The 25,401-nt window shown below is 34.0% G+C and overlaps 1 protein-coding gene and 1 pseudogene across 1 annotated transcript; both read right to left on the minus strand.

Moving 5' to 3' along the window:
* Positions 1-8,720: 8,720 nt before the first annotated feature.
* On the minus strand, positions 8,721-10,995 carry LOC132173400 (subtilisin-like protease SBT3). The gene is given in 2 exon segments (XM_059584894.2): positions 8,721-10,587; positions 10,589-10,995. Coding segments are annotated over 2 exon segments (2,274 nt in total).
* Positions 10,996-15,703: 4,708 nt separating this feature from the next.
* Positions 15,704-17,800, minus strand: LOC132173338 (subtilisin-like protease SBT3 pseudogene; annotated as a pseudogene).
* Between the last annotated feature and the right edge of the window lie 7,601 nt (positions 17,801-25,401).

Here is a 25,401-nt window from a genome sequence, read left to right on the forward strand (position 1 = left end):
TTTTTCTTTTTTTCTTTTTTTTTTTCTTCTTTTTCTGTGGTTTATAATCTCACAGTGAAGCCTAGAGAGAGGGATAGACCGGGTCGTGTCGGTGAAAGCAACGGGCAGGCGGGACACGTGTCGGTGCCTAGAGTCATCGTATTGACCCCTTTGTATGACTGCAAGTGAAGCTAGCTTCTTTTTTGTGGTTTGTACTTTGCCCAGAATTTAGCAGATTATTCACGGTACGGCCATTATTCTGTACCGAAGAAAAGTCTCTGGTTTTAGAGTTGTTTTCTAAGACACTGATTCCTTTGCTTTTTTGGGGAGGATTCGTATCCTCCTACGTTGAATTACTATCCATAATAGATGTTGGGATTAGTTTAATCTTTGTCGGAAGATTGCATATATGTAGGAAGTGGATACATATACTTGAAGAAAAATTATAGGTTTAGTACTCTTTTATATTTAGTTAACACGTGTTAACGAGTGAGTAGAAGCTATTTATTTATTTATTTTTTATTTGAATCTAATTACACATTCACACATATGAGCATATTGTAAAAGAGTTGTAAATGAGAATTAAAAGTTGTTGCATTAATTTTAGATTTTTTTTAAGTAAAGAGGAAAAAAAAAAAAAGAGATCTATTGAAATTAATTTGAAGTCGAATGCAAATAAATTGAATTCTAATCCAATCTATATTTAAACCCTAGAGTATTTTATCTCATAATGCTAACGTGTTAGTGTTAATCAACTCATGGATAAGTCTTTATTAAAAAACAAAACAAAATGAAAGGTTGGTTAAAATTGTCACTTCAGCTAGGATAAAAATATAATTTCTAACAATGCTCTCTAAAGAGGCCTGTTAGTTATGGGAATGTCGTCATGTTAGCCGTTCTTGTAACACGGCAGCACATGAGTTGGTCAAAGAGGCCTGTAAACAAGTCATTGAGAGGTCTTGGTTTTTTGAGATACCAAGATGTATTCGTGATATTATTTTGACAGATCAGTCTGAACTGTCTATTTTGTGATCAATGAAATATCAACAATCTTTTCTCAAAAAAAAAATAAAATAAAATAATGTGGAAAATATGAGCTAATAAAGATTAATACTACTTTTTACATGAACTCATTTATCACACTCGTTTTATATTGGCTAACATTGTATATTTTAAGTGAATTTTTTTTTTTTTCTTATGAAGTGATTAACTTGCTTAAATATGGCACAACAGTCGCAATGATAAATGAGGTGAACTTAAAAAGCCACCTATATACATATGCTTTATTGTCAGTCAAGGGCATAACAGGCGGTGGCGGTTTGCTTAGTTTCTGGATTGATCAGAAAAGGGATATATGAAGTTCGTTTTGTTCCTCTGTTTACGCCCAATCATTTTGGATAACGCTTGCATCCTTTGCCTGCCGTAACATTACTCCCCGATAAATATCAGATTTTAATCAAATGATGTTAGGATAAATTTTCCCCCTAATGAATGTAATTTTAGTTAAACCAACATGTATTTAAAGCATATAATTCTGAAGAGAACTTTATTATGTTAATATGCTTTTACTCAAAGAATCATCGAGTAGAAGAAGTCTTGTGGTTGCCAACAACGCTAATTTATGCGGCTTTGAGTCCATGCGTCAATGGGCGAGGAGTAACCAACCACGCCTATTATGGACAAAAGAGAGGGAGGTTGATTGCTACTTGCACGTAATTATGGGCTCCAATGCCGTGCTTTACAAGCCAAACTCTTTTCCTAGCGTGCATCTTATTGTAATTGTCTAGGGGTGAAGCAAAAGAGAACGGCACGCTAGCAATCTTTTTTTTTTTTTTTTTAATATTAAAAAATTAAAAAAAAAGTGAAAATAGTTTGGCGTGCTAAGCACACTGGCGTAATGTGTATCACGTCCCAGTTGTCTAGTGTCTAGTATATATAATAATTCTTTAGGATTTGACTAAAATTTATAGTTTTTTTTAACGGTCTAAATTTAATTTAATTTTAATGAAAAAATTAAAATTTAATTTGAATCATTTAAAAAACTACATAAAATATCACGAAATCCACTATTGTAAAGCTTTGTTGGTAGCTTTGGATGCAATACTTAACTGGCTAACGTAGTTGCTTATTAAGACAGTGGTAGGCTATTTAAGCGGACAATTTTTTCTTAAACTGAGTTAAAGGAATTGACATCTATCCTTAAAATATGTAAAATGTATATGAAAATCACATATTCTAAGAATAGATGTCACATATTACGTTAATCTTATTAAAAATGCGTATGAGAATCCTATTAAATTTTGCTTTGTCGCCTACTCACTACTCATTCTTAAATAAATAAATACATATATATATATATATATATATATATATAAAGAATACTTTCCGTATTCTTCATTCATATTCCTTATCTTGGTTTGTTGCCAACAGTTCATTATTTGTTTGTATTGTGGGTTGACCGAATTCAATTAAGCCGGCATTTGTGGGCTGATTCAAACACGTGTCGACAGCAAGTTCCTATATTTTTGGATATTTCTCTTTTTGTCTACAGGGCGTGCATGCATCGAATCCATATCTAATTAATTTTTAATTAGGAAGGTTAACCATAATAATAATAATATATTCTTGATGATGGTTCTATCCATTTAAGTGAACAATTTTTTTCTTTCTTCTTAGAATACAAAAGCAGATAATATTAGCAATTGAAACCTACCCTTATTTAAGCTAAGGAAAATGTTTAGAATATTACAGTTTTTATTATAACTCTTTATAAATTGAGATCGATGATAGTTCATGAGTCATTGCTACATCAGCGAAAATCAAATTTAATTATTTTGTGATTGACATGATAAGTATCAAATTGATTGATATAACGTCGGTTTGTAAGGAACGTTGCATTTGGTTTGGAGAGTCTAAAATTCCTTCGGGCATCGGAATGTGATGCTTTGAATATGGATTAAATCATGTTTGTGAATTGTTAGGAATCTGATAAGATTTGATGAGATTTTCACGTTTGGTTTATTTATAGGTATCTTATAGGAATTATTTATACTTTCCAAAATATCTTTATGTTTTTCTCTTCAAGTGCATACAGTTGTTTGATACCAAACAAAAAATAAAGAAAATAAATATTATATATAAACAGTATATTTTCTTTTATTATAATATATTAGAATTACCCTCAATTTGGGGATTTGATGGGATTAAATTATAGGATTACAAATGATTTGAATAAACCAAAATATAAATTATATATTGTAGTACTGTTTGATTTATTCTTTTTTCATAATCTGATGGTTGTAGTCTTGTAGAGTTTAAATTTTTGTTTAGTTTTTTGACATGTCCACACAAGAGAGGGAGAAAGATTCGAACTAGTGACATCCGTTTTATGAAGCATGGTCCCCAGTTGATTAAGTTATCCCTTGAAGACAAATTTTCGTTTAGTTGGTGATATTGTATTGTTTCTCATTATAAGTTTTGGGTAATTATATTCAATTATCAGTTATTTTTAAAATTTAAATTAATAAAAAGTAATTTAATGATTTGGCAATTGTTTTAAAAATCCCTAAAGGAAAAAGAATCGAAATATTATAAAAGTAAGCTACAATAATACTTTTTTTTTTTTAAAAAAAAAAAAGGAAAAAAATGTAAATTCTGTCTTTGTGATTTATCTGATTTGCAATTAACTCCTTATGATATTACAATGAACTCACAGGTATGCTAAAAAAATAATTTAGTCCCTACAGTCAAATTTCTTTCACTGATTTAACAGATTTTAATAGCGTAAAACATTAGAACCAATATAATTGTGATACTTGTCTTATTTAAGACACTGTCATACTAAGGGAATTTGTTAAATTAGTAGACGAAATTTGATTGTAAAGACTAAATTATATTTTTGGCATACCTCAGGAACCTTTGAGTTTATTTTGATACCATAAGGAGTTAATTGTAAATCAGGTAAATCACAAAGACTAATTTTATATTTTTCAAAAAAAAAAATGCAAAATCAATTCATATAATTATACCAATTTACAAATAATAAATCAATTGTGCACCCAATTTCCAACTAATTTTTTGAAGAAAAAAAAGAAAAAAAAAAAAGAAAGGGCATTTGGTAACGTGGCTAAAACTGGATCTTTCTGATTTTTGTATTACCTTCTAGAAGAAGGAGAATAGAAGGGTCTGCACGATTCTGCCGCGTCCACTCGGTTGTTTTGGCGGTCAAGGGTTGTCCATCTTTGGACCACGTCTTTGTTCCACCAATCAAATTTATCAAAATGAAGAATTCATTTTTAAGCAACTTAATTTTACAAATAAAAATACTTAATAGTTATTGTGGGGATTAACTTCTCATTTTATTGAAATTATAATAATAGCATATTAAAATATCACTTAACTTAATTAATTGATTTTTTTTTAACAGAAATATGAGGATTTCATTCATTAAAGATCATGAGTATGAAGCTCGCTATGCAAAAATTATAATTACATGCTATGGGGTTATAAAATCGTAGATACAGACAAAAATTCTTACAATCATGTGTTATCTATGACTTCAATCTTTCACTAATCCATGTACAAATACAGTTAAAGAACATATCTGTTCCGAGTAGACTAGATCTAAGATATGAGTAGCATAATTTCCTAATAAAATTTATTTAAACCGGCCGTGAGAAATAACATTTCACACCTAATTATCCAAGGTGTAAAAAATAACTCCCCACACCAAATTAGGAGGAGATGAACGGCACAACACGGTGGAAGCTGGACGGATGCATAACGGAGAGACCAAAGTTGCTGATATGGTCAAAGAACACCTACAAACATAAAATTTTTTTAAAAAAAAATTTTAAAAAAAAGGAGGGAGGGGGAGGGTAGGAGCGGGGAGTAGAAAGGGAATGGAAAAGGGCAGGGAGACGACTCCTAACTTAATTAATAGAATGAAGTTCAATTATGTTATATAATTTAATCATTTAAATTTATGATATTTTATTTATTTATTAATATACGCAACCATTAGTAAAAGAACAATGCTATGTCCAATAGTCATTTTTAGAAAAATCCCATCATGATAAAATTACTTTGAAAAAACATATAAATTTCCTCCAATAATTACTCTTTTATTTTAATGGCTTTTGTTTTATAAATTCCTCTCCATACTTGGCATTCTTATAAACCGGATATTATTAATTCTTTGCAAATTGACATTACACTTTACATAACACTTAAAAAGTAATATGTTAATCATTAAAAAGCATACTGCTATATCACGTAAGCACTAACTACCGTAAATCATTGCATTTCATGTGATATTTATTTTTATAAAGTATAAATTAACACTTAATTTATAATAATGTTCTAGACCTTTTCTTTCCTATTTGTCATGCTACAATTGTGCGTGTACTCTCAGTTCGGCCAACTTTGACTTTTGGCGCGCCCCATGCGTCCACGATTGCCAACCAAAGTTGAAAGATATTTCTTGTTCTTTCTTTCTTTATTTTATTATTCGGTCCTTTTTGTCATGTTTCACAATTTTCCAAAGCAGCAGGTCGACCTATGGTAAGGTTTTTTTTTTTTTTTTTTTTTTTTAAAAAAAAAGGATAGGAAGGGGCGACCAGTGTAGTTTCTCTCCTTGGGCGTGACCATCGGGGTTCTCATCCGTTATGGAATGTCCGGTTTGAGCCATAGCTACTGCCTGAGAAGGCGAGTCCGTCACCACAACCCCACCAAAGTATGAGCCGGTAGAGCCCTTTCATAGTAGCATCTGGTTCACGCATCTACTACCGCAAGCGAATTCGAATACGCGACCACTAGAATGAAAGGAGTTCTTCAACCTATGGTAAGGTTAGAATCAGAACTAAACTGGTTTTAGCTTACTTGTTGTACTAAGGTGACAATATTTAACGGTTTTTCCCAATTTTGGGTATTTTTAGATGGGCAGAAAATTCAAAAATTCTTATAATTCAGTTTTTTAAAATTATATATGTTCTTTCAATATATGAAAAGTATATATTTTTTTTACTATTTATATTTAAAAAAAAAAGCATATGAGAAGAAGCACATAATATTAAAAGAAGAAAAAAAAAATTGGGTTAAAGAATTCCAGTTCGTAAGAAATTTCTGTTATGGTGAAGGATTTTGTCGCACTTGAGACTTGAAATGGATTGAGTTCTTCTTTTTTTTTTTTAATAGCAGGTTTCAACTTTGTCCCTACAATTAAAAAAACATATCACGTGTTTAAAAAATACATGTCATTTTTATAGAATAAATCAAAGGAAAACTGTCCATAAGGGATAAGGTGTTGAGTCAAGGTTTGAAATAAGAACTTTGGCTTTGATATTATGTGCTGATGTATGAATATGACATTGTCCTTTTATTGATGTGTCCGTCCCAACTAATTCTTGAATTTTTATTTATTTTTTTTAAAAAAAAAAACAATGATTGATCTAACATCTGAGAGTTGATTAGGACTGTCATGTTAATATTGTGAGATAAAATTGTAATTTCTCATTTATCTCAAAAATTTAAATTAATAAAAAAATTAATTATTTAATTAACATATTAACATTAACATTAACGATATCCAGATGTAACTCTGCTTTTCTTTTCTTTATTTAATTATTATTATTATTATTTTTTATTTTTTATTTTTTCTGTTATGAATTGTTCATTCGTATGCCTTGGTTGTTCTTTGTTGCTGCTTGGCAAATGGGCTCTAATTATATATTGACACCCAACGTGGGGTGCCAAAGGGCCCAAAACAAGTAAAAGCTCGTATTAGTCTCTCCTTGGTGTCAAGCAGATTGCTCTCATCTTCGAGGGTAATGACTAATGAAGATGAAACTAAAGCCTTGATGATGATTTCTTCATTGTTTTCTTCTCTAATGACACCTTGGGATTTAGAGATTGAAGAAAATTTATGTTACGTGCTTAATTTCTCAAGCGTGTTAACGAGATAGTTACGGTAAGTTCTTAGAGGAAATAATCCGAGCATCCTCACATTATGATAGGTAGATAACATTCAAACTAATGATAACCTTAAAGTTAAAATAATAATGATAAACACTAATTCTAATCCTAAATGATAAAAACTGCTAAGTTTTTGATTGGCCCTTTAGGTGCTCCAAAAAAAGCCTATGGATGTAAAATTGGGTGCGGTGTAATTTATACACAAATTTTTAATTGATTCATTCCATGTGTTTTTCGTCCAATTAATTTAGAAACACCCATCAATGCTACTTCATCATTTTTGCCACATCACATTACAACAATAATTTTTTTTTTTATTATTTTAGTATAAAAATAAATTATAAAAAGAAAAAATATATGAGAGTGACTTCTATAAGGATGTGGTGTAAACTCATCCTTTTGTGCCCACTACTCATCAAGTAACACCTTAACATTTTAGAATAAACTTAAGTTTAATGAAAAAACACTACCACACCAGATTATTCCACCTAAACACTAAAAAATCATTTTTTTTTTTTTTTTAAAAAAAAAACAAAACAAAAATTAATGGAACCACCCCATCCCCAACTTGGGGTGGCCACGCGGGCCACCACCAAGTGGCTGGCGAGCCACCCCATGGGCGGAGGTGGCTGCGCAGGCCACATCTAGCCCATCTGGGGTGGCTCGTTGGCAGCCACCTCCGCCCTTCTAGGGTGGCATGCCGGCAACCCCAGATGGGCTGGGGGTGGTGGCGAGCCACCCTCAGCCCTTCCCCATATTCTTTAAAAAAAAAAATGGATTAAAGCTATATAATTTAGTGTTTTTGTTCTTATTTGTGTTTGTGCAATAATCTTATGTGGCAATTGACAAATTTTTAATTGATTCCTTCCATGTGTTTTTCGTCCAATTAATTTAGAAACACTCGTCAACGCCACTTCATCATTTTTGCCACATCACATTACAACAATAATTTTTATTTTATATATATATATATATATATATATATATATATATATATATATAATCTTAAAAAGAGCTTAAAAATTAAAATCTTAGAAAAATAAAAATAAAAATGAGAGGTGGTTGGACCACCCTCTCATCTCCAAAACGAGGCTGGCCACCCCCAACTACACGTGACACTCTTCAAAGATAGAGGATGGTTGCGCAAGCCACCCCTTACTCTTGGGGTAGCCTCACTAGCCACCCCCATTTCGATGGGTGGTGCACACGTCTATCCCCTACCTTGGCGGGGTGGCTTAGCCACCCTTTCCTTAAAGGATGTAGGGGTGGCTCAACCACCCCTCCATATATATATATATATATATATATATATATATATATATATATTTGAATTTTTTTAGAATATAATTTTATTTTTATGGTTTTTTTTAATAAAATAACAAACTATTATTTTAAAATGAAGTGCAAAAATGTTGACAAGGGGCTAAAAAAAAAAAATTAAAACTGTAAATTAGAAACTAAAGGAGTAATTTGTAATGGCGTGTTTACTCAGAAATTTATTTTATATTTACCTATCATAAAATGAGCTCATATACCATTGGTTGATTTGTATAGAATGAAACCCGTAGGTAAAAGTAAAATAGAAGAGATCGAGAGACACAAGTTTGTAGAAAATGAGGAACAATCATACATATGTAGTATGTTTTATGTGTATATATATTATATGTATACCAAATTGCACCAAACTTGAGATTATACATCTTTTTTCTTATCTTATTTTATACTCGCATATGCGTCTAGAGTGTGCAATTTGAAGTCAACATCAAAGCTCAAATAATCCCCATTGGTGACACTACAATGGGGCTCCTAACGATGTGTTTTCCATTTTCATGAGCCCAAACAAGTGCACCAAATGAAACATCATTTTTCTTGTCCCTCCTAGACTTCATGATTGTTAAAGTGTAGCTTTGCTGCTCATACTTCCTTTTGAAGACCAATGTTTGAGGTGAGACTACAACTCTAGAGCCTTTTGGTGTCGTGACCGTGGCTTTGTACATTGCTGCGCCATCTCCCACGTTGGTTACAATCCTGTGATATTTTTGAACAACTGGCGTATATGTGCTATTATAAAAAGTAATAAATGATGGATAATAAAGATCAGAAGATGGGCTGGAACAGTTATAGGAGTTTGATCTGACAATGGCTAAGATTTGTGGCCTGTTGAATTTCATGGAACAGAGCAAATTGATATAGTCTTGTGGGGTTGCGTCATAAACCAAACCCTGGTCAAGAGCACGATTTGGGTCAATATGTCCTGCTCCCATGGCTAGAGGTGAAGCAAGTTGAAACCTTTTGCCATTTTCCTGAATTGGGTTTAGAGTATTGTCTAATGGGTTGGCTGTGGTCATCATTGCAGATCTAATCGCAGCCGGGCTCCATTCCGGGTGTGTAGCTTTCAAAAGTGCAGCCACACCAGAGGCGTGTGGGCAAGCCATGGATGTCCCAGAAATCACATTGTAATGGCTAGACAAGTGCACATGGTTGCCTATTTGGGCGGTTGCTTCATTTGGAACCCAGGAAGCTAAGACTAATGACCCAGGCGCCATTAAATCCGGCTTTAAGATGCCTGGATAGCTAATTGAAGGACCTCTAGAACTGTAGTAAGCCACAGCCGGCGCAGGCTTTGTGCCAACAATGGTCTCTTGGAACTTCAAGCTAGCCAAAGGAAAATCGTCAGTTTTGGCAAATTTGATCACGGTTGCTGCATCCTTGGGGCTAATCACTAGACAAGGACAGCGGACTCCTCCTATTTCAAATAATGTGGTTTGATTGGAGATAAGAATAGCGCCTGCCACGTTTGATCTAGTGATGGCATCTATTTGGTCAAAAATAGACCCAGTTGGTTCACAAATGACGACGCTATATACGACTTCGGATAATGATTCGTATGAATCGCATGCTGATATGGTGCTGTTGTACACCAATTGGGAGTTTTCGACAATTGCATTTGCTGGGAACATGGTCCAACCAGTAATGGCATGATCATTTCCAAGAGTCAAAGTTCCAGCAAATGACCGATCAATACTGCCAACCGCCACGGATAACACCCAAGGAATACCGTTGTAGATGCTGCGAAATTGTGGGCCTGAATTTCTTGCTGAAGTTGAAACTACCACACCCTTCTCCATTGCAGCAAAATAAGTTATTGTTATTGGATCTTCATACAACGGCACTCCATCATATCCCAAGGAGATGGAAATTACATCAACGCCATCAGCTATGGCTTGGTCGATACCAACAAGAACATCAGAAGCATAGCATCCTTCGCTCCAATTCACCTTGTACACGGCAACCCTGGCTCGTGGTGCAATGCCTCTAGCTGTTCCTTTACCATAGCCGAAATAAGATGCATCTTTCACATAGTTCCCTGCAGCTGTGGAGGTTGTATGGGTCCCATGGCCTAAAATGTCCCTAGCAGAGTTCATGACAATGGTAATGTTGGGATTTGCAGCCATGATGCCGTTGTTGAAGTATCTAGCTCCTATGATATTTGAGTTACACATGGAGGAATTGAATCCTTCTCCTACTTGGCAAATTCCCTTCCACCTTGCTGGGATTTGGGTGGTCATACCATCATCCTTAAAACTCTCACTTTCTGGCCAAACTCCAGAGTCGATAACACCAATGATGACATCTTCCGTAGTTATAAGTGGCCCATTAGCCACCGGTATGATTAAGTGATAGGAACTCCGGCGTGTGGGTGGTATCGAGTGTAGCATTCCTATCTCGATAAGCTGAAATAAATCCCGAGGATTCCTTCAAATTATCCAGTGCTTCTTGAGATAGGGAAGCGCTGAAACCGTGAAGAACATGATTATAAGTGTATACAAACGATGAAGTCGATTGCCTTTCAGAATCGAGGCAATCGACGATTGATGAGTACCAATTGTGATGGCTAGTGAAGGCCTTGGGCATGTGAGATTTGTCCATATGGACAATGTATGTGAACTTTTCCATTGGTGTTGAACTCACATGAAGAGTCACCAAAAAGCATGAAACAAAGAGGAACAAGTATGGTAGACGAAGCCCATTATAGAGCTTCATGTTTTCTTTGTAAGCAAGATTTTCACTTTGAGCATGTAAATGAAATGGGTGTATATCTATTTATATAAGATTATATACAAAGGCGATGGAAAATGAAAATGAAAAAAATAAAAATATATTGTACAAGAAAGATGATCAAAGTTATTATTTTTCTTTTAAAATCAAATTGGCTTTTCATCCTCTCTAAATGGCAGGAACTTGAATATTCGTATAACAATATTTGAGTATACCGATTAAAATTATATTAATTGGACATATGGTTAACACTTTTGTATTGGCCAGGTGTGACAAAAATAATCTACGCATATTTGAGACGGAGTCATTATCAAAAGAAGATTCGTTCATTATTGCTTGTTCCAATAAGCAAAATTATTGATGTATAAAAAATATAAAAACAAAAAATAAAAAACAAAAAAAACGAAATTACTGAAACAATATCCCATAGATAGAATTATGAAGATAAAATTAGGGTAACTTCACTTTAAACTCCTGAATTACTACACGATTTGACAAACTCCCTCAAACTTTAAAACCTCTCAATTTGAATCCCTCAACTTTCAATTCCAGTCAATTTGAACCCTTTCGTCAAATTTAGAACATTAAAAGTGAGACAATGACGTTTATACCCCTGACCTTTTATAAAATTCCAAATTTACTCTTAATTCCAATTTTTTTTTAATAAAAAAAATAGGGTCCTAGTCGTGAACCACAATGGGTCTCGGCCAGAGACCCGTGTGGGTCTGGCTTGACCCACAGGTCTTTTTTTTTTTTTTTTTTTAATTTTTAATTTTATTTTTTAAATCAAGGATATTCAAAAATCACTAACCCTAACTATTTAGGCGATTAGTGATTTTTTCTAACCGCCTTCAAAAGAGGTTAACAGTTAGTGCGGTTAGTGGCTAGTGGTTAGCAGGCGGTTATTAACCAACCGCCTTTTCACCCCTACTAATTCATGAACAATTTTGCCTCCATGATGGTCTTAAAAGCTAAAGCCAATGAGCATCACATTGAAATGAAAGGTTAGCAAAAAATACTATATTAAAACATGCAAAATTAATACCTTGATGTTCGTCTTAAAATGTAACGTACAACTTGATCCCACATTGGGAAGATGAGGAGTATCCCACATAGAGTGTGTAGTTTATAGAGATAGTTATATGTGTAAGTCTCATATTGGTTAGTTACTAAGTGAAATTGAGCTTTATAAAGGATTATAGGGAAGCTTTAAATTGACTAGTTCGTTTGTGGTAATAACTCAAATGTGGCTAGCGCTTTTTCCTTAGTCATTTCAAGTATTATCAAAGCCACCTATTAATGCTAAATAGTATTGGAATATTGTGTGATAAGGACAATTATTTTCAAATAAATTGGTGTTGTAGAAAATTAATGGGAAACACTAGGGTTTCAAGGATCCACCAAGCATTATATTACATATTCTTGAGACATATAATTATAACTCAACTAGGTAGAAAATCAGTTCTCCTAATTGGAAGATAAAGCAATAAAACACTCATAAAAAAAATAAAAAATAAAATTGAATATGGTTTAATTAAGAGTTTGATTTTGATAACATGACATAATAAATTAAGTATTTATTATAAATTCGAATAATAACAAATCAAATTGAATAAGCATTTGATATAAGTGAAAATGACATTTAATTATTAAACTATGAAAAATAATAATAAAATAATCTAAAAAATACATAATGAAAAAACTAGGTTTCACCCGTCTCCTTATTTTTTTGGATTTCTTTCCTTTGTTGACTTATCTTGGCATGATTTCTCTTGTGTTGGCTCTTACCATTTCTCTTTGCTTCTTGTATGTGGGCCCCACGAATTCCTTCTTATTTCTTGGTCCTCTACGCCATAGGATAAGGATTCCTTTGTGTCCGTTCTAAAATTATGTCAATTTTATTTATTTATTTTTTTTTAATAAAGGATGGACCCGGTTAAGCTAAACGGGTTAAGTGGGTCATGTCGGGTTACCCGGATATTTTCCGTGTTATAATCGTGTCAGACCCGCTAAACCGTTTAGCTAAACGGGTCGTGTTCGTGTTTCGGGTAATCGGGTAACGGGTCTTAACGGGTCCTAATCGTGTTTACCCGGTTACCCGTTTTGTCAGCCCTAGCATAGGATAAGGATTCCTTTGTGTCCGTTCTAAAATTATGTCAATTTTATTTATTTTTTAATAAAGGATGGCTTAAAAAATGCTTTATATTTAAAGAATAACATGCTACTAAAGAGAATTAAATATATTTTTATAGGTTTTTGTGTTTTATGTTGTAAGAAAGTTTTGAGCTAGGGATTTTAAAAGTTTTTATTCTTCTTGGACGGTTAGGATAAATTTGACTAGTCCTTTGGCCAAAGAGATCCCTTTATTAAATTATTTTTTTTCAATTTTGATTAATGTTTTTTTAAAATAAAAAAAAATTAAAAATTAAAAATTAATTAATTTTTTTTTTTAAAAAAAAAAAAGAGGGGGTCGGGTCGGGTCGGGTCTACCTGATATGACCCGATTATGCTAAACGGGTTAAGCGGGTCGTGTCGAGTTACCTGGATATTTTCCGTGTTATAATCGTGTCAGACCCGCTAACCCGTTTAGCTAAACGGGTCGTGTTCGTGTTTTGGCTAATCGGGTCGCGGGTCTTAATGGGTCCTAATTGTGTCTACCCGGTTACCCGTTTTACCAACCCTACTTCTACGCATCCCCTCTTCCTCTTGCCTTTAATTTGTTTTCCTTTTATTCATTAGCTTGGATTTTTTGTCTTCGAGCTTTGGTCTTTCTCTTATTCTTTTCTTTTCCAATTCCTACCAAAAATCCAAGCTAAAAGAATTAGAACAAAATAAGGTATGGCAATGCATACTTTAATAGAGAAAATAGGCATGTTTTAAAATTGGTGGCAGTTTCAATATCTTTTACCTCAAAACGAGGGTCTCTTTGGTAAAAGAACTATCTATGTGCACTAGACAACTTGAAGTTGAATTCAAAACAAACAGGACAGAAATTTCCTTCAAACCGGTATGAAAGAAATATCTTTCAACCAATGTAAAATAGTGTCAAATGTCTATAAACATTTAAAAGACACATTAAATTTAGTATAAATTAGTAAATTGCTATTAATGAGGTTAAGAATTTAATGTGCCTTTTAAATGTTTATAAAAACTTGGCACTGGTTGGAGGATATTTCCTCCATACCGGTTTGGAGGAAATTTTTGTCCAAACAAAAACCAATGTAGTCCTGGCCTTCGAGTTGAGGATGAATTTGTTGTCCTGACTTCAGGCTGAAGATGGAGTAGATTGGTGTGGGGGCTTAACTCTCACAGCCGGATTTTTAGTTTCTAGTTATTTTTTATTTTTGTTTTTGTATTTAGGCTACCTATATCCTAGGTCTAGTTTACACAAAGCAGATTTGTTCCTTAAATATAATTGTACATGGGTTAGTGGAAGCTTGAAGTCATTTTTATGACTTTGTAACCTTCATAGCTTCTAGTTATGATTTTTCAGAGTTGTATGCTCAATGATGTAAGGGCTTTATGCTCGTGAAATTTCATTAAAAACAAAAACCAATGTAGAAAACTCTAAGGCAAGGAAATAGATTGTCTTTAAGGATTAATTTGTCCTCCTTGGATTAACCAATTTACTGATGGGTTTTTGGCAAATCTCCTCCACAACACCCTAAAAAAAAAAAACAAATCCCACTCTTATATATAAAGGTGATCAAAGATGCAAGTCAAGAAATATCTCCCGACGAAATTAAGGATGTAATTGAAGAGACATTCAAGTTGTGAGCCATCTCCACACCTAAGAGACACATTTACAAGCGGTTGTTGCTGGTTTTAAGTGGGAATTCAAATAGGTTCGTCTTAATCTGTTCCATTTTTGCTTCTATAACTGCCTTGTGTGGTCATTTGTTTGACCTATTTATTATTTTTTGTAATTATTTTCATACTGTTTTAGTTTGTTTTGAATTTTTTTGATAGGGAGCCCACCCCCACTTTCGTTGAGATATTAATTTTCACAAAAAAGACATCTATAGTAGTTGTCAACCGAACTTCCCATAAGACACCCTTTCACATGCAACCAAAAGTAACTAACATGAAAAGAAAAGAACAAATTATTTTATTGACTTAAACCAACAATACATTTGACTTTTTCCATTAAAAAGAAAAACAATAAAATTTGATTCAAGGGCAACTCAACAAATTTTTGATAGTTTTTTTAGTCCAAATTGTAGTAAGTTGTAGTTTAAAGGTGAAACTAAAAGGAGTAAGTGAATCATCTCTCACCACTCAATATACAAAGTCCTCTTTAGGATATACCTACACACTCTTAATTAATATTAATAAATAAATTTAGTCATTATATTTAAGTCTAATTGTTAGAGTAAAAGATATTAATACTATGAAGAAATAGTTGAGTTAGTATTTATTGAACCATTCGTAAAATGAGCTCACATGCCAATTGTTGATTTTTGATAGAATGAAAACCACAGAAGTAAGATAGAAGAGAGACACAATTTCTAGAAAATGAGGATATGTAGTAACATTGCTTGAAATAAGTGCATATATATATATATATATATATATATATATATATATATATATATATATTAGGAGTAGAAACTTGAAATATGCATACATGCTTATTTTATACCAATGTAGTAATATGCGTCTAGAGTGCGCAATTTTAAGTTAACATACAAGCTTAAACCATCATCATTGGTGACACTACAATGGGGCTCCTAACGGTGTGGTTTCCATTTTCATGAGTCCAAACAAGTGCACCAAATGAAATATCATTTTTCATGTGCCTCCCCGACATTATATCCAAAGTGTAGCTTTGTTGCTCATACTTCTTTTTGAAGACCAATTTCTGAGGTGATACTTTAACTCTAGAGCCTCGTGGTGCTGTAATTTTGGCTTTGTATGTAGATGCCCCATCTCCCACATTGGTTACAATCCTTTGAAATGTTTTCACATTTAAGACATTTTTGCTATTGTGAAAAGCAGTAAACGACGAATAATTATGATCAGAGGATGGGTTGGAGCAATCATAGGAGTGTGATCTGGTGATGGCTAAGATTTGTGGCTTGTTGAATTTCATGGAGCATAGCAGATTGATATAGTCTTGTGGGGTTGCATCACAAACCAAACCCGGGTCGAGAGCACGATTTGGATCAATATGTCCTGCTCCCATGGCTAGAGGTGAAGCAAGTTGAAACCTTTTGCCATTTTCTTGAATTGGGTTTAGAGTATTATCTAATGGGTTGGCTGTGGTCATCATGGCAGATCTAATCGCAGCAGGGCTCCATTCTGGGTGTGCAGCTTTCAAAAGTGCAGCCACGCCAGAGGCATGTTCGCAAGCCATGGAAGTCCCAGAAATCACATTGTAATGGCTAGACAAGTACACATTCGGCCCTATTTGGGCTGTTTGCTGATTTGGAACCCAGGCAGCTAATACTAATGACCCCGGTGCCATTACGTCTGGCTTTAAGATGCTTGGATAGCTTTGTGAAGAACCTCTTGAACTATAGTAAGCCACAGCCGGCACAGGCTTTGTGCCCATAATAGTCTCTTGGAACTTTATTCTAGCAAAAGGAAAATCACTAGTTGTTGCATATTTGACCACAGTTGATGCATCATTTGGGGTAATCACTAAACAAGGACATGAAACTCCTCCAACTTCAAATAATTTGGTATGATTGGTGCCGGGAACATGGTCCAACCAGTAATGGCATGATCATTTCCAAGAGTTAAAGTTCCAGCAAATGACCGATCAATACTGCCTGTTGCCACAGTCAAGACCCATGGAATACCATTGTGCATGTTGCCAAAGAATGGCCCTGCATTTCCTACTGAAGTTGAAACTACCACACCCTTCTCCATTGCAGCAAAAGAAGCAATTGCTATTGGATCTTCATACAACGGCGCTCCATCATAGCCCAGAGAGATGGAAATTACATCAACACCATCAACTATAGCTTGGTCAATACCAGCAAGAACATCAGAAGCATAGCGCCCTTCTGGCCAAGTCACCTTGTACACAGCAACCCTGGCTCGTGGTGCAATGCCTTTAGTTGTTCCTTTACCATACCCGAAATAAGATGCACCATTCACATAGTTCCCTGCAACTGTGGAGGCTGTATGGGTCCAATGTCCCAAAGTGTCCCTACCTGAATTCATGCTAAATGTAATGTTGAGATTTGCAGCCATGATGACGTTGTTGAAGTATCTGGCTCCTGAGCTTCGAGTTACACATGGAAGAATTGAATCCTTCTTGTACTTGGCAAATTCCTTTCCACCTTGCTGGGATTTGGGTGGTCATACCATCATCCTTAAAACTATCACTTTCCAGCCAAACTCCAGAGTCGATAACACCAATGATGACATCTTCACCGTAGTTAGAAGCGGCCCATAAGCCACCTGTAGGATTAAGTGATAGGAACTCAGGCGTGTGTGTGGTATCGAGTGTAGCATTCCTATCTCGATAAGCTGAAACAAATCCTGGGGATTCCCTCAAACTATCCAGTGCTGCTTGAGATAGAGAAGCGCTGAAACCATGAAGGACATGATTGTAAGTGTATACAAACGATGAAGTCGATTGCCTTTCAGAATCAAGGCAATCGACGATTGATGAGTTCCAATTGTGATGGCTAGTGAAGGCCTTGGGCATGTGAGATTTGTCCATATGGACAATGTAGGTGGACTTTTCCATTGGTGTTGAACTAGCATGAAGAGTCAGCAAAAAGCATGAAACAAAGAGGAACAAGTATGGTAGGCGAAACCCATTATAGAGATTCATGTTTTCTTTGTAAGCATGAATTTCGGTTTGAGTGTGTAAATGAAAGGGATGTATAGCTACTTATATAAGATCATAAACAAAGGTGATGGAAAATGAGAAATGAGAAATGATCAAAGTTATTATTTAATTTTCTTTTAAAATCAAATTGACTTTTCATCCTCTATAAAATGATAGGAAATAAGAAAGTTAGGCCAAGGGTGACAAAACTAATCTAAGTTTACTTGTGAATGAAGGGTTATCAAGAGTAGATTGGTTGAGTATTGCTTTATCCAACAAGGAAAATTAATGAAACAATTCAATAGTATCCCCAGAGATCATTGTAGGGATAAAATTATCATATAGTTTTTTATATATTCATAATATAAGTTGGTAAATAATTTCTCGTTTATGATTTGACCAAGTTATGCCTAAATTACGTATGCACAATTCACATGCCTCAATGATGGTCTTAAAAGCAAAGCTCAAAGCTAAGCTCAACAAGTGTAGCTGTAGCATGCGTATTGAAATGAAAGCTAAGAGTCACTAATATTAATAAATTGCATGTGTTCCCAAAGGGTAAAGCTAATAGCACTTAAAAATCTTATTGAGGAGGGTCTGTTTGGGTGTGCGTTTGAGGGGCCTAAAAGTGCGTTTAACACTCAAAAAGTTTGTTTAAAAAGAAGTACCTGTTTGGTAAATAAAATTGAAAGTGTTTTTAATGGTCCAAAAAGCCTAAAAATTGTCAAAACACGCTGACAAAAGCTTAAAAATAAAGCTTTTGCCAAAATGCGTTTTTTGATTTAAAAACTCTATTTTTTAAACATAATCCCAAACATATTTTAAGGAAATTTGTTATTGATATGATTGCCAGCCACTTGAGCTAAGATTATTGGTCACGACCTGCTCATAGTCATGTGCTTCACACCAATCCAGTGCCTTCAGAAATCAAAAATGTGAATTGTTCATCATCAATGTCCACTTACTCCAATGTAACCAAAAAATGTGACTCATTTTTGTTGGATAATGACAATTCATAATATTTTAAAATTTAGCAATAAAATAACAAATTGCTTAAACAAACTCAAATAAAAAGGTACGTACCTTTTTATAATATCACATCATTTTACATTTGGTTTGTTTCAACATAAAATGTTTTGGAAAAATTTCACAAAGTAATCCTAAATTACTGCGTACTTTGAGAAGATCCCTTCAAATTTGAAAAACTTTCAATTTCACCCCTCGAACTTTCAATTTGATGCAATTTATTACCATCCGTCAATTTTTTCCGTTAAACCCTAATAGAAACCTCTAAAAATATCAAATTACTCTTTGATTTTTTTTTTAATAATAACTTTACTTTTTTTTATAATTTTTAATTTGAAATTAAGGGTAAATTTTAAATTTTATAAAAAAAAAAGAGGGGTATAATGGTCATTTTCATCACTTTTAATGTTTAAAAACTGATGGAGGTGCATTGCATAAAATTAAAAGTTCAAGGCATGGAATTGAGAGTTTTGAAAATTTGGGGGGATTTTCTCAAAATGTGTGGTAGTTTAAGGGTTTAAAGTGAAGTTTTCCAAAATATTTTTCATTGATGAACTCTATTTTTTTTTTGGAAAATTTCAGAAAGCCCCCTCTGAACTTTCAGCCAATTTGAAAAACCCCTCCTGAATTTCCAAAACTCTCATTTAGGCCCCCTGAACTTTAGTTTTCTCTTACTTTGGACCCTTTTAACATTAAACTACGTCGTTTTGTGTCCTAAAATTACAACACCTACCCAGCTCAAAACGACGTAGTTTAATGTTAAAATGGTCCAAAGTGAGAGAAAACCAAAGTTCAGGGGGCCTAAATGAGAGTTATGAAAATTCAGGGGGGTTTTTTCAAATTGGCTGGAAGTTCAGGGGGGCTTTCTGAAGTTTCCCATTTTTTTTTTCTTCAAAAAAATGATTTCTTATAAAATATTTTCCAAAGTTTGGCTCGTATGGAAAATGAGTAACGGTAGAAAACAGCCTGCGACCTTCGATGGTGGTCTAATGAAGGTCCGGTGGTGGCGATTTGAGAATGAGAAGCTTAAACTCAAAAATTAGTTTATGAAAATTTAATATAAACTAAAAGAAGCTTGTTTGGTCAAGCCAAAAATATTTTTGAATTGACTATCATTTTCGTTCACACCAAATACTAGAAAATACAGAACGTTCAAAACAAAAGGGACCTTAGCATTCATGAATCCACATTATTCAAGTTTTTTATTGAATAAACTGCTAATTAATGATTTTACTTTAGTAAAATATTTTCGTTTTGAATGATCCTACTACCCCTCATGCATAAAGCAATCCAGTGCCTTCGGGAATTAATCCACTATAATCAATAAATGTTTTTTTTTTAAAAGTTTTTCTTTTTTTTTTTAACTAAATAATGGATTGAGCATACCACATCAGTAGATAATGCTAGCTAAATAGCGTATCTCATAATTTTATCATCTTTTAAAGGCATAAGTGAAATTTTATGGGGAGTGATGGGTATGACATGTACATGGGCGGAGGGAGCGGGACCTTGACTCCAGTGAATGCAACCAAGCACATTGTTTATGTGATGGAAAAGTGTTGCAGCCGTGAGGGTAAAGACCATCTTCACTCTGCCCTTCCAGAATTGTCACCCTCGTGTGGGAATCCTTAATAAAATATTGAGAATCTATGAGAATACAAAATTAATTATTATCACGGAAAAATTGATTAATAGAAAGCAGGTTAGCAAAAGCTTAGGAACAATGAAAGACATGTTTAAGATGAAGTGAGAAGTGCAAAAAGAAAGTGAGCCGGTATGCTTAATTTGCAAAACCTACACCATTACCCACGACAACATTGTTAGAACCGTTGTAAGGCTGCTGCAAAGTGAGTTGCCCAAAATTGGATGTGATGTGTCGACTGGCTTCACTATCAACAAACCAAGTGTCATCATCTTGGGAGGAGGTGGTATGAGCAACCATGGCAGCAAGTTGAGCCGGTGGATGATGACCTTGATGTTGGAATCTTGTACATAAAATATACATAGCAAAAAGAACAACTGTAGAGATTTTTACTTCAAGATAAACAAGGCAAGATTTAAAATTAAATACAAAAGTTAATACTTACAATCGAATTTGGCATCTCCGAGACATGTAGGGCTATATAACTCCGCTTGAAATTCTTCTTGCATGTTGAATGATGAAGAATACGTTCTTATTGTTCTTGATGTTTTTTATTCAACTTTCATATTTTTTCTTTGATGACTTAATATGACTGTATGTGTGAGCTCATAATAACTATTCTCAATTCTAGAGAATAGCTAGAAGCATGAACTTGAGAAAAATATATATTATATATATTTTTTCTATTAAATATTTTTCACAACTCTCTTAATTGTGTTTTTTCACTTATGCCTTATGCTTCTCTAGGGTCCAAATTTGCTTGGAGAGGTCGGAACATAGCATTTTAGAATCCAAGTAGAACTAGGATCACTAGTCACAAGGGGAATTAATCCCCTTGTGGTCATCCATTCTCTCCCCATGTGTCTCCTAGGGGTAGCTCATGCCTAGCCATTTTCCTAGAAGCCCAATGCTTGGACTTGGTTTTATCACATTGGCCCAGTGCTCTTTTAATTCTTCTTAAGCCTTTAGGAATTAAATCGATGAGCCCAAAGCTCTTTTAATTGCTTAAACATTTAAGGCCTATTTGAGATTGCGTTTGAGGGGCCTAAAAATGCGTTTAACACTAAAAAAGTCCATTTGAAAAAAAAAAAAAAAATAGTAGTCGTTTGGTAAAAAAATTAAAAGCGCTTTTAAATGTCCAAAAAGCCTAAAAATAGTCAAAACACACTTTTGGCAAAAGTTTAAAAATAAAGTTTTTGCCAAAAAGTACTTTTTGATTTAAAAGCTCTATTTTTCAAATGCAATCCCAAATAGGCTTTTAGGAATTAAATCTATGATCCCAAAGCTCTTTTAATTCATAAACCCAATCAACTCCAAATGATGAGCCACATAAGAATTAAATTATTTGGCCCATGCATTATGAAATAAAACAACCCAAATAAATAAATACATATTGGAGGCCCAAAACAAACAATCAATTTACATTAGCTCAAAGAGGGACCTAAAGAAAAAAATAAAAATAAAAAATACAATTAGCTTCAATAGGCTTGTGACACTTGTCATCCATTATCATCCATGACTTGTCACTTGACACTATTAATCATATTTGATTACACTAAACAAATGTGATTGCACTCTAATATGTATTTTTGATTTAATCAATTACTCCATGTGATGCACTTATTTATTACATATTACCCCTATATGGAATCACGCCATAGTTGAATCAAAGTCCATATACGGTCACTTTATTCGGTACTTGATTTAATTACATGTCACTTTATTCAGTACTTGATTTAATTACATAATTATCCATTTGTACATTGTGAGATTCCATCTCACTTGAAACACTCAAGTCCGAACTTTGAAATAATCATTTCCATTAAATTTAAAACAAGGATTAAGCCCGAACATTGGAATAATCATTTTCATTAAATCTAAAACAATGGGAATATTTCCACAATGATACATGCAATCACTCAATACATATAGATGTTGACCAAAAAAGATCTCATTCACAGATACATAAAATGACCTACACTTTAAATCTGAGTTCACAATCTTTTCAGGATTTAGAGTTAACTATTATAAGCCACCATGTACTTGTCACATTCTTTAAAACATTGTTTAAAAGAATGATGACTCACGTGATCCGTTCGGTGTATGTCACTACTTTGCTCATACACCAACATATCAACCCAAAGCCCAACTACTTCTCCTATCAAAACATTGATGTTGCCATGTTATAGTCTATATGGATTTCACAGTTTTTTATTTTTGAATACAAACAATCTTTTATATAAGTTACAAGGGTCTATCTATGACTATGATTTTCTATGCAATAATTTTTTTACTCATACCATTGTCAAGGAAAATGTAACTTAAGGACCTTACATGCATAAAATATGAAGGTATTCAAACATATATGTCCATGTAAAACTTTAACGTATATGCTCAATGTTCAATAATAAAATTAGGATGCTAGAGAAAGTGAAAAAAACCCTAGACTCTCTCCCCCATCCCCCCCCCCCCCCCTTCCCTGACTTTTTTCCCCCCTCCCTTCCCCATCTCTTTTTTGCTCCAGGCTCTGGCTCCACCACGCTGGGCGTGCAGTCCTCCAATTCTTTTTTTTTTTTTTTGATAAGTAATGTTTATATATCAAAAGTGCAGAGGGGTGCAACCCTAGTACACAATGAGTAAACAAGGGAAATGTCTAACTAGAAGAAGAGAAAAGAACAAGGAAATCAAGATAGCTAATCACTAAGGGAGCAAGCCAAGCAGCTGTCCAAGTGTAAAGCGTATAGAAGACGAAGGCCATGAGGTCCTCCAAAGATCTTTAAGAATCCTCAAAGCATCTCTCGTTCCTTTCTAACTATAAACACCACATAATGCATAAAGGAACCATTTTTCAAACAACGGCACTTCTAGAGCGACCTCCCGACCACCAACAAGCAAACAAACCCGCCACCTTTCGAGGCATGACTCAAGACAAAGGCATGCCATAAGGAACGAGCAATCTCACAGTGAAGAAAAAGATGATCAATAGTCTCCTCATCAATTTTGCACAAGCAAAATCTATTGATCACGATAATATTCCTTTTTCCTGAGATTATCAATAGTAAGGATCTTCCCTAACACCGCTATCCAAGTGAAGAAAGCCACTCTCGAAGGTACCTTGGTGCGCCAAATACTCTTCCAAGGAAAAGGACTCACCTCTTTGCATACCAGGGTATTGTAGAAGGATCTAACATCAAACTTCCCTTTTCTGGACGGAATCCACCAAATTTTGTCCTCCCCTCCCCTACTCATTCTGTGAGAATATAGCAGAGTATAGAACGAGGCTAGCACTTCCAATTCTCAATCATGGACCGACCGAAAGAAACTAACATTCCTCCATTTCGTATACAACATATCCTCCCTTGTTTCGTTGGCCTGAGCTTCAAACCAACTATGGGGTGAGATTCCTGGAGATGTTGGGAATAAACTCCCAAACCTTTTAGTTCTCAATTTCTACAGCAATAAATTCACACGAAGGATTCCGTGGTCTTTGCATTATCTCACCAATATTCTAATCATTCGTATAGCGTACAAATTTAAAATGATAGATGGACAAGCAATATCTTCTCTCTACAACTGTACGTTAGGTTGAGAGAGATAAAACTTGTTAAAGTGAAAAACGTCATCATTGCCCTTGCAACTGTCAACTTTGAAGCAAATTCACCAAATAAAGATCCTAATGTGGTCTAGTCTCAATTACCAAATGAAGACCCAGCTGCAGTTATTCCTATAAGGGAGAAAAGGACAGCTACTATCTTGACAAATAGAGAATATGCAGAACATCTGATTGATGTCCAAGATATGGTGCATTCCAAGTTAACAAATGAAGGCTCATTTACTATCATTCATGTCACTATTTAGTGATGTGTTAAAAATTAACATGTCACTAAATAGCGACGTGTTAAAAAAAAAAATGTTATTGTAGACACGTCACTAAAATAACAATTTTTTTTGTAGTGAAATGACGGTGTTACAGTTTGAACTCAAAACCTTTAGCTTTAATATATATTATGTTATATTACTAAAGCTTAAGTTTATATACTAAGAGATAAATTTAACTGATATTGATAATTGCTTGAAAATTAGATTTTTATCATGTATGAATTGTAGATTTTTATCATGTATGAAAATTAGATTTTTATCACGTATGAAAATTAAATTTAACTGATTTTTCTGTAGTGCTTGCATTGATATGAATTGTAGGTTAATTTTGATGGTCATGTATGTTTTGACAACATTTTATGCAACTTTTGGATTATAATTAAATAAGGAATGGTCTTAAGTAGTTGTGATTAAATACATATAGTGCTTGCATTGATTTTGATAGTTGGATTAGGTTAGGAGTTTGAACACATTTGGTGTAAATTTGGTAGGACTTGACAACATGTGGATGACAATATTTAGCCAATGTTTTATTTCCCAATATTAAGGAAACACAACAGCAAGCAATAACATCAATTGAGGTCACAATTTTCGTAATTTAGAGGACAAATCCATTTCAATACTAGAGTCAATTGTGCTAACAAAATTCATACAAACCATAACAAATATTACAACCACAACAGCAAGCAATAACATAAATTGGGGTCACAATTTTCATAATTTTGTGGACAAATCCATTTCAATACTAGAGTCAATTGTGCCAACAAAATCCATACAAACCATAACAAATATTACAACCTAACTAAAACCTAAAAAACATTACGAAAATGGTCAATTCATACAAGTCTGATACAAATAAAGAAAACAAAATGTCTATCTCAACTGCTTAACATTAGCCTTGATGCAAGTCCATTAGAAAAACAGAAACACATCAATACAGCAACAAGATACCAAAAAGATGCAAGTGCAACTCGAAACTTCAGCTGCATTCAACGATACTCATTCTCAACCCTTTGAAGTTTAACTTTAAAATTAGCAGCATCAACTTCAATTTTGG

This window comes from Corylus avellana, chromosome 3 (genome assembly GCF_965113065.1).
Source record: "Corylus avellana chromosome 3, dhCorAvel1.hap1.2, whole genome shotgun sequence".
NCBI classification, from domain to species: Eukaryota; Viridiplantae; Streptophyta; class Magnoliopsida; order Fagales; family Betulaceae; genus Corylus; species Corylus avellana.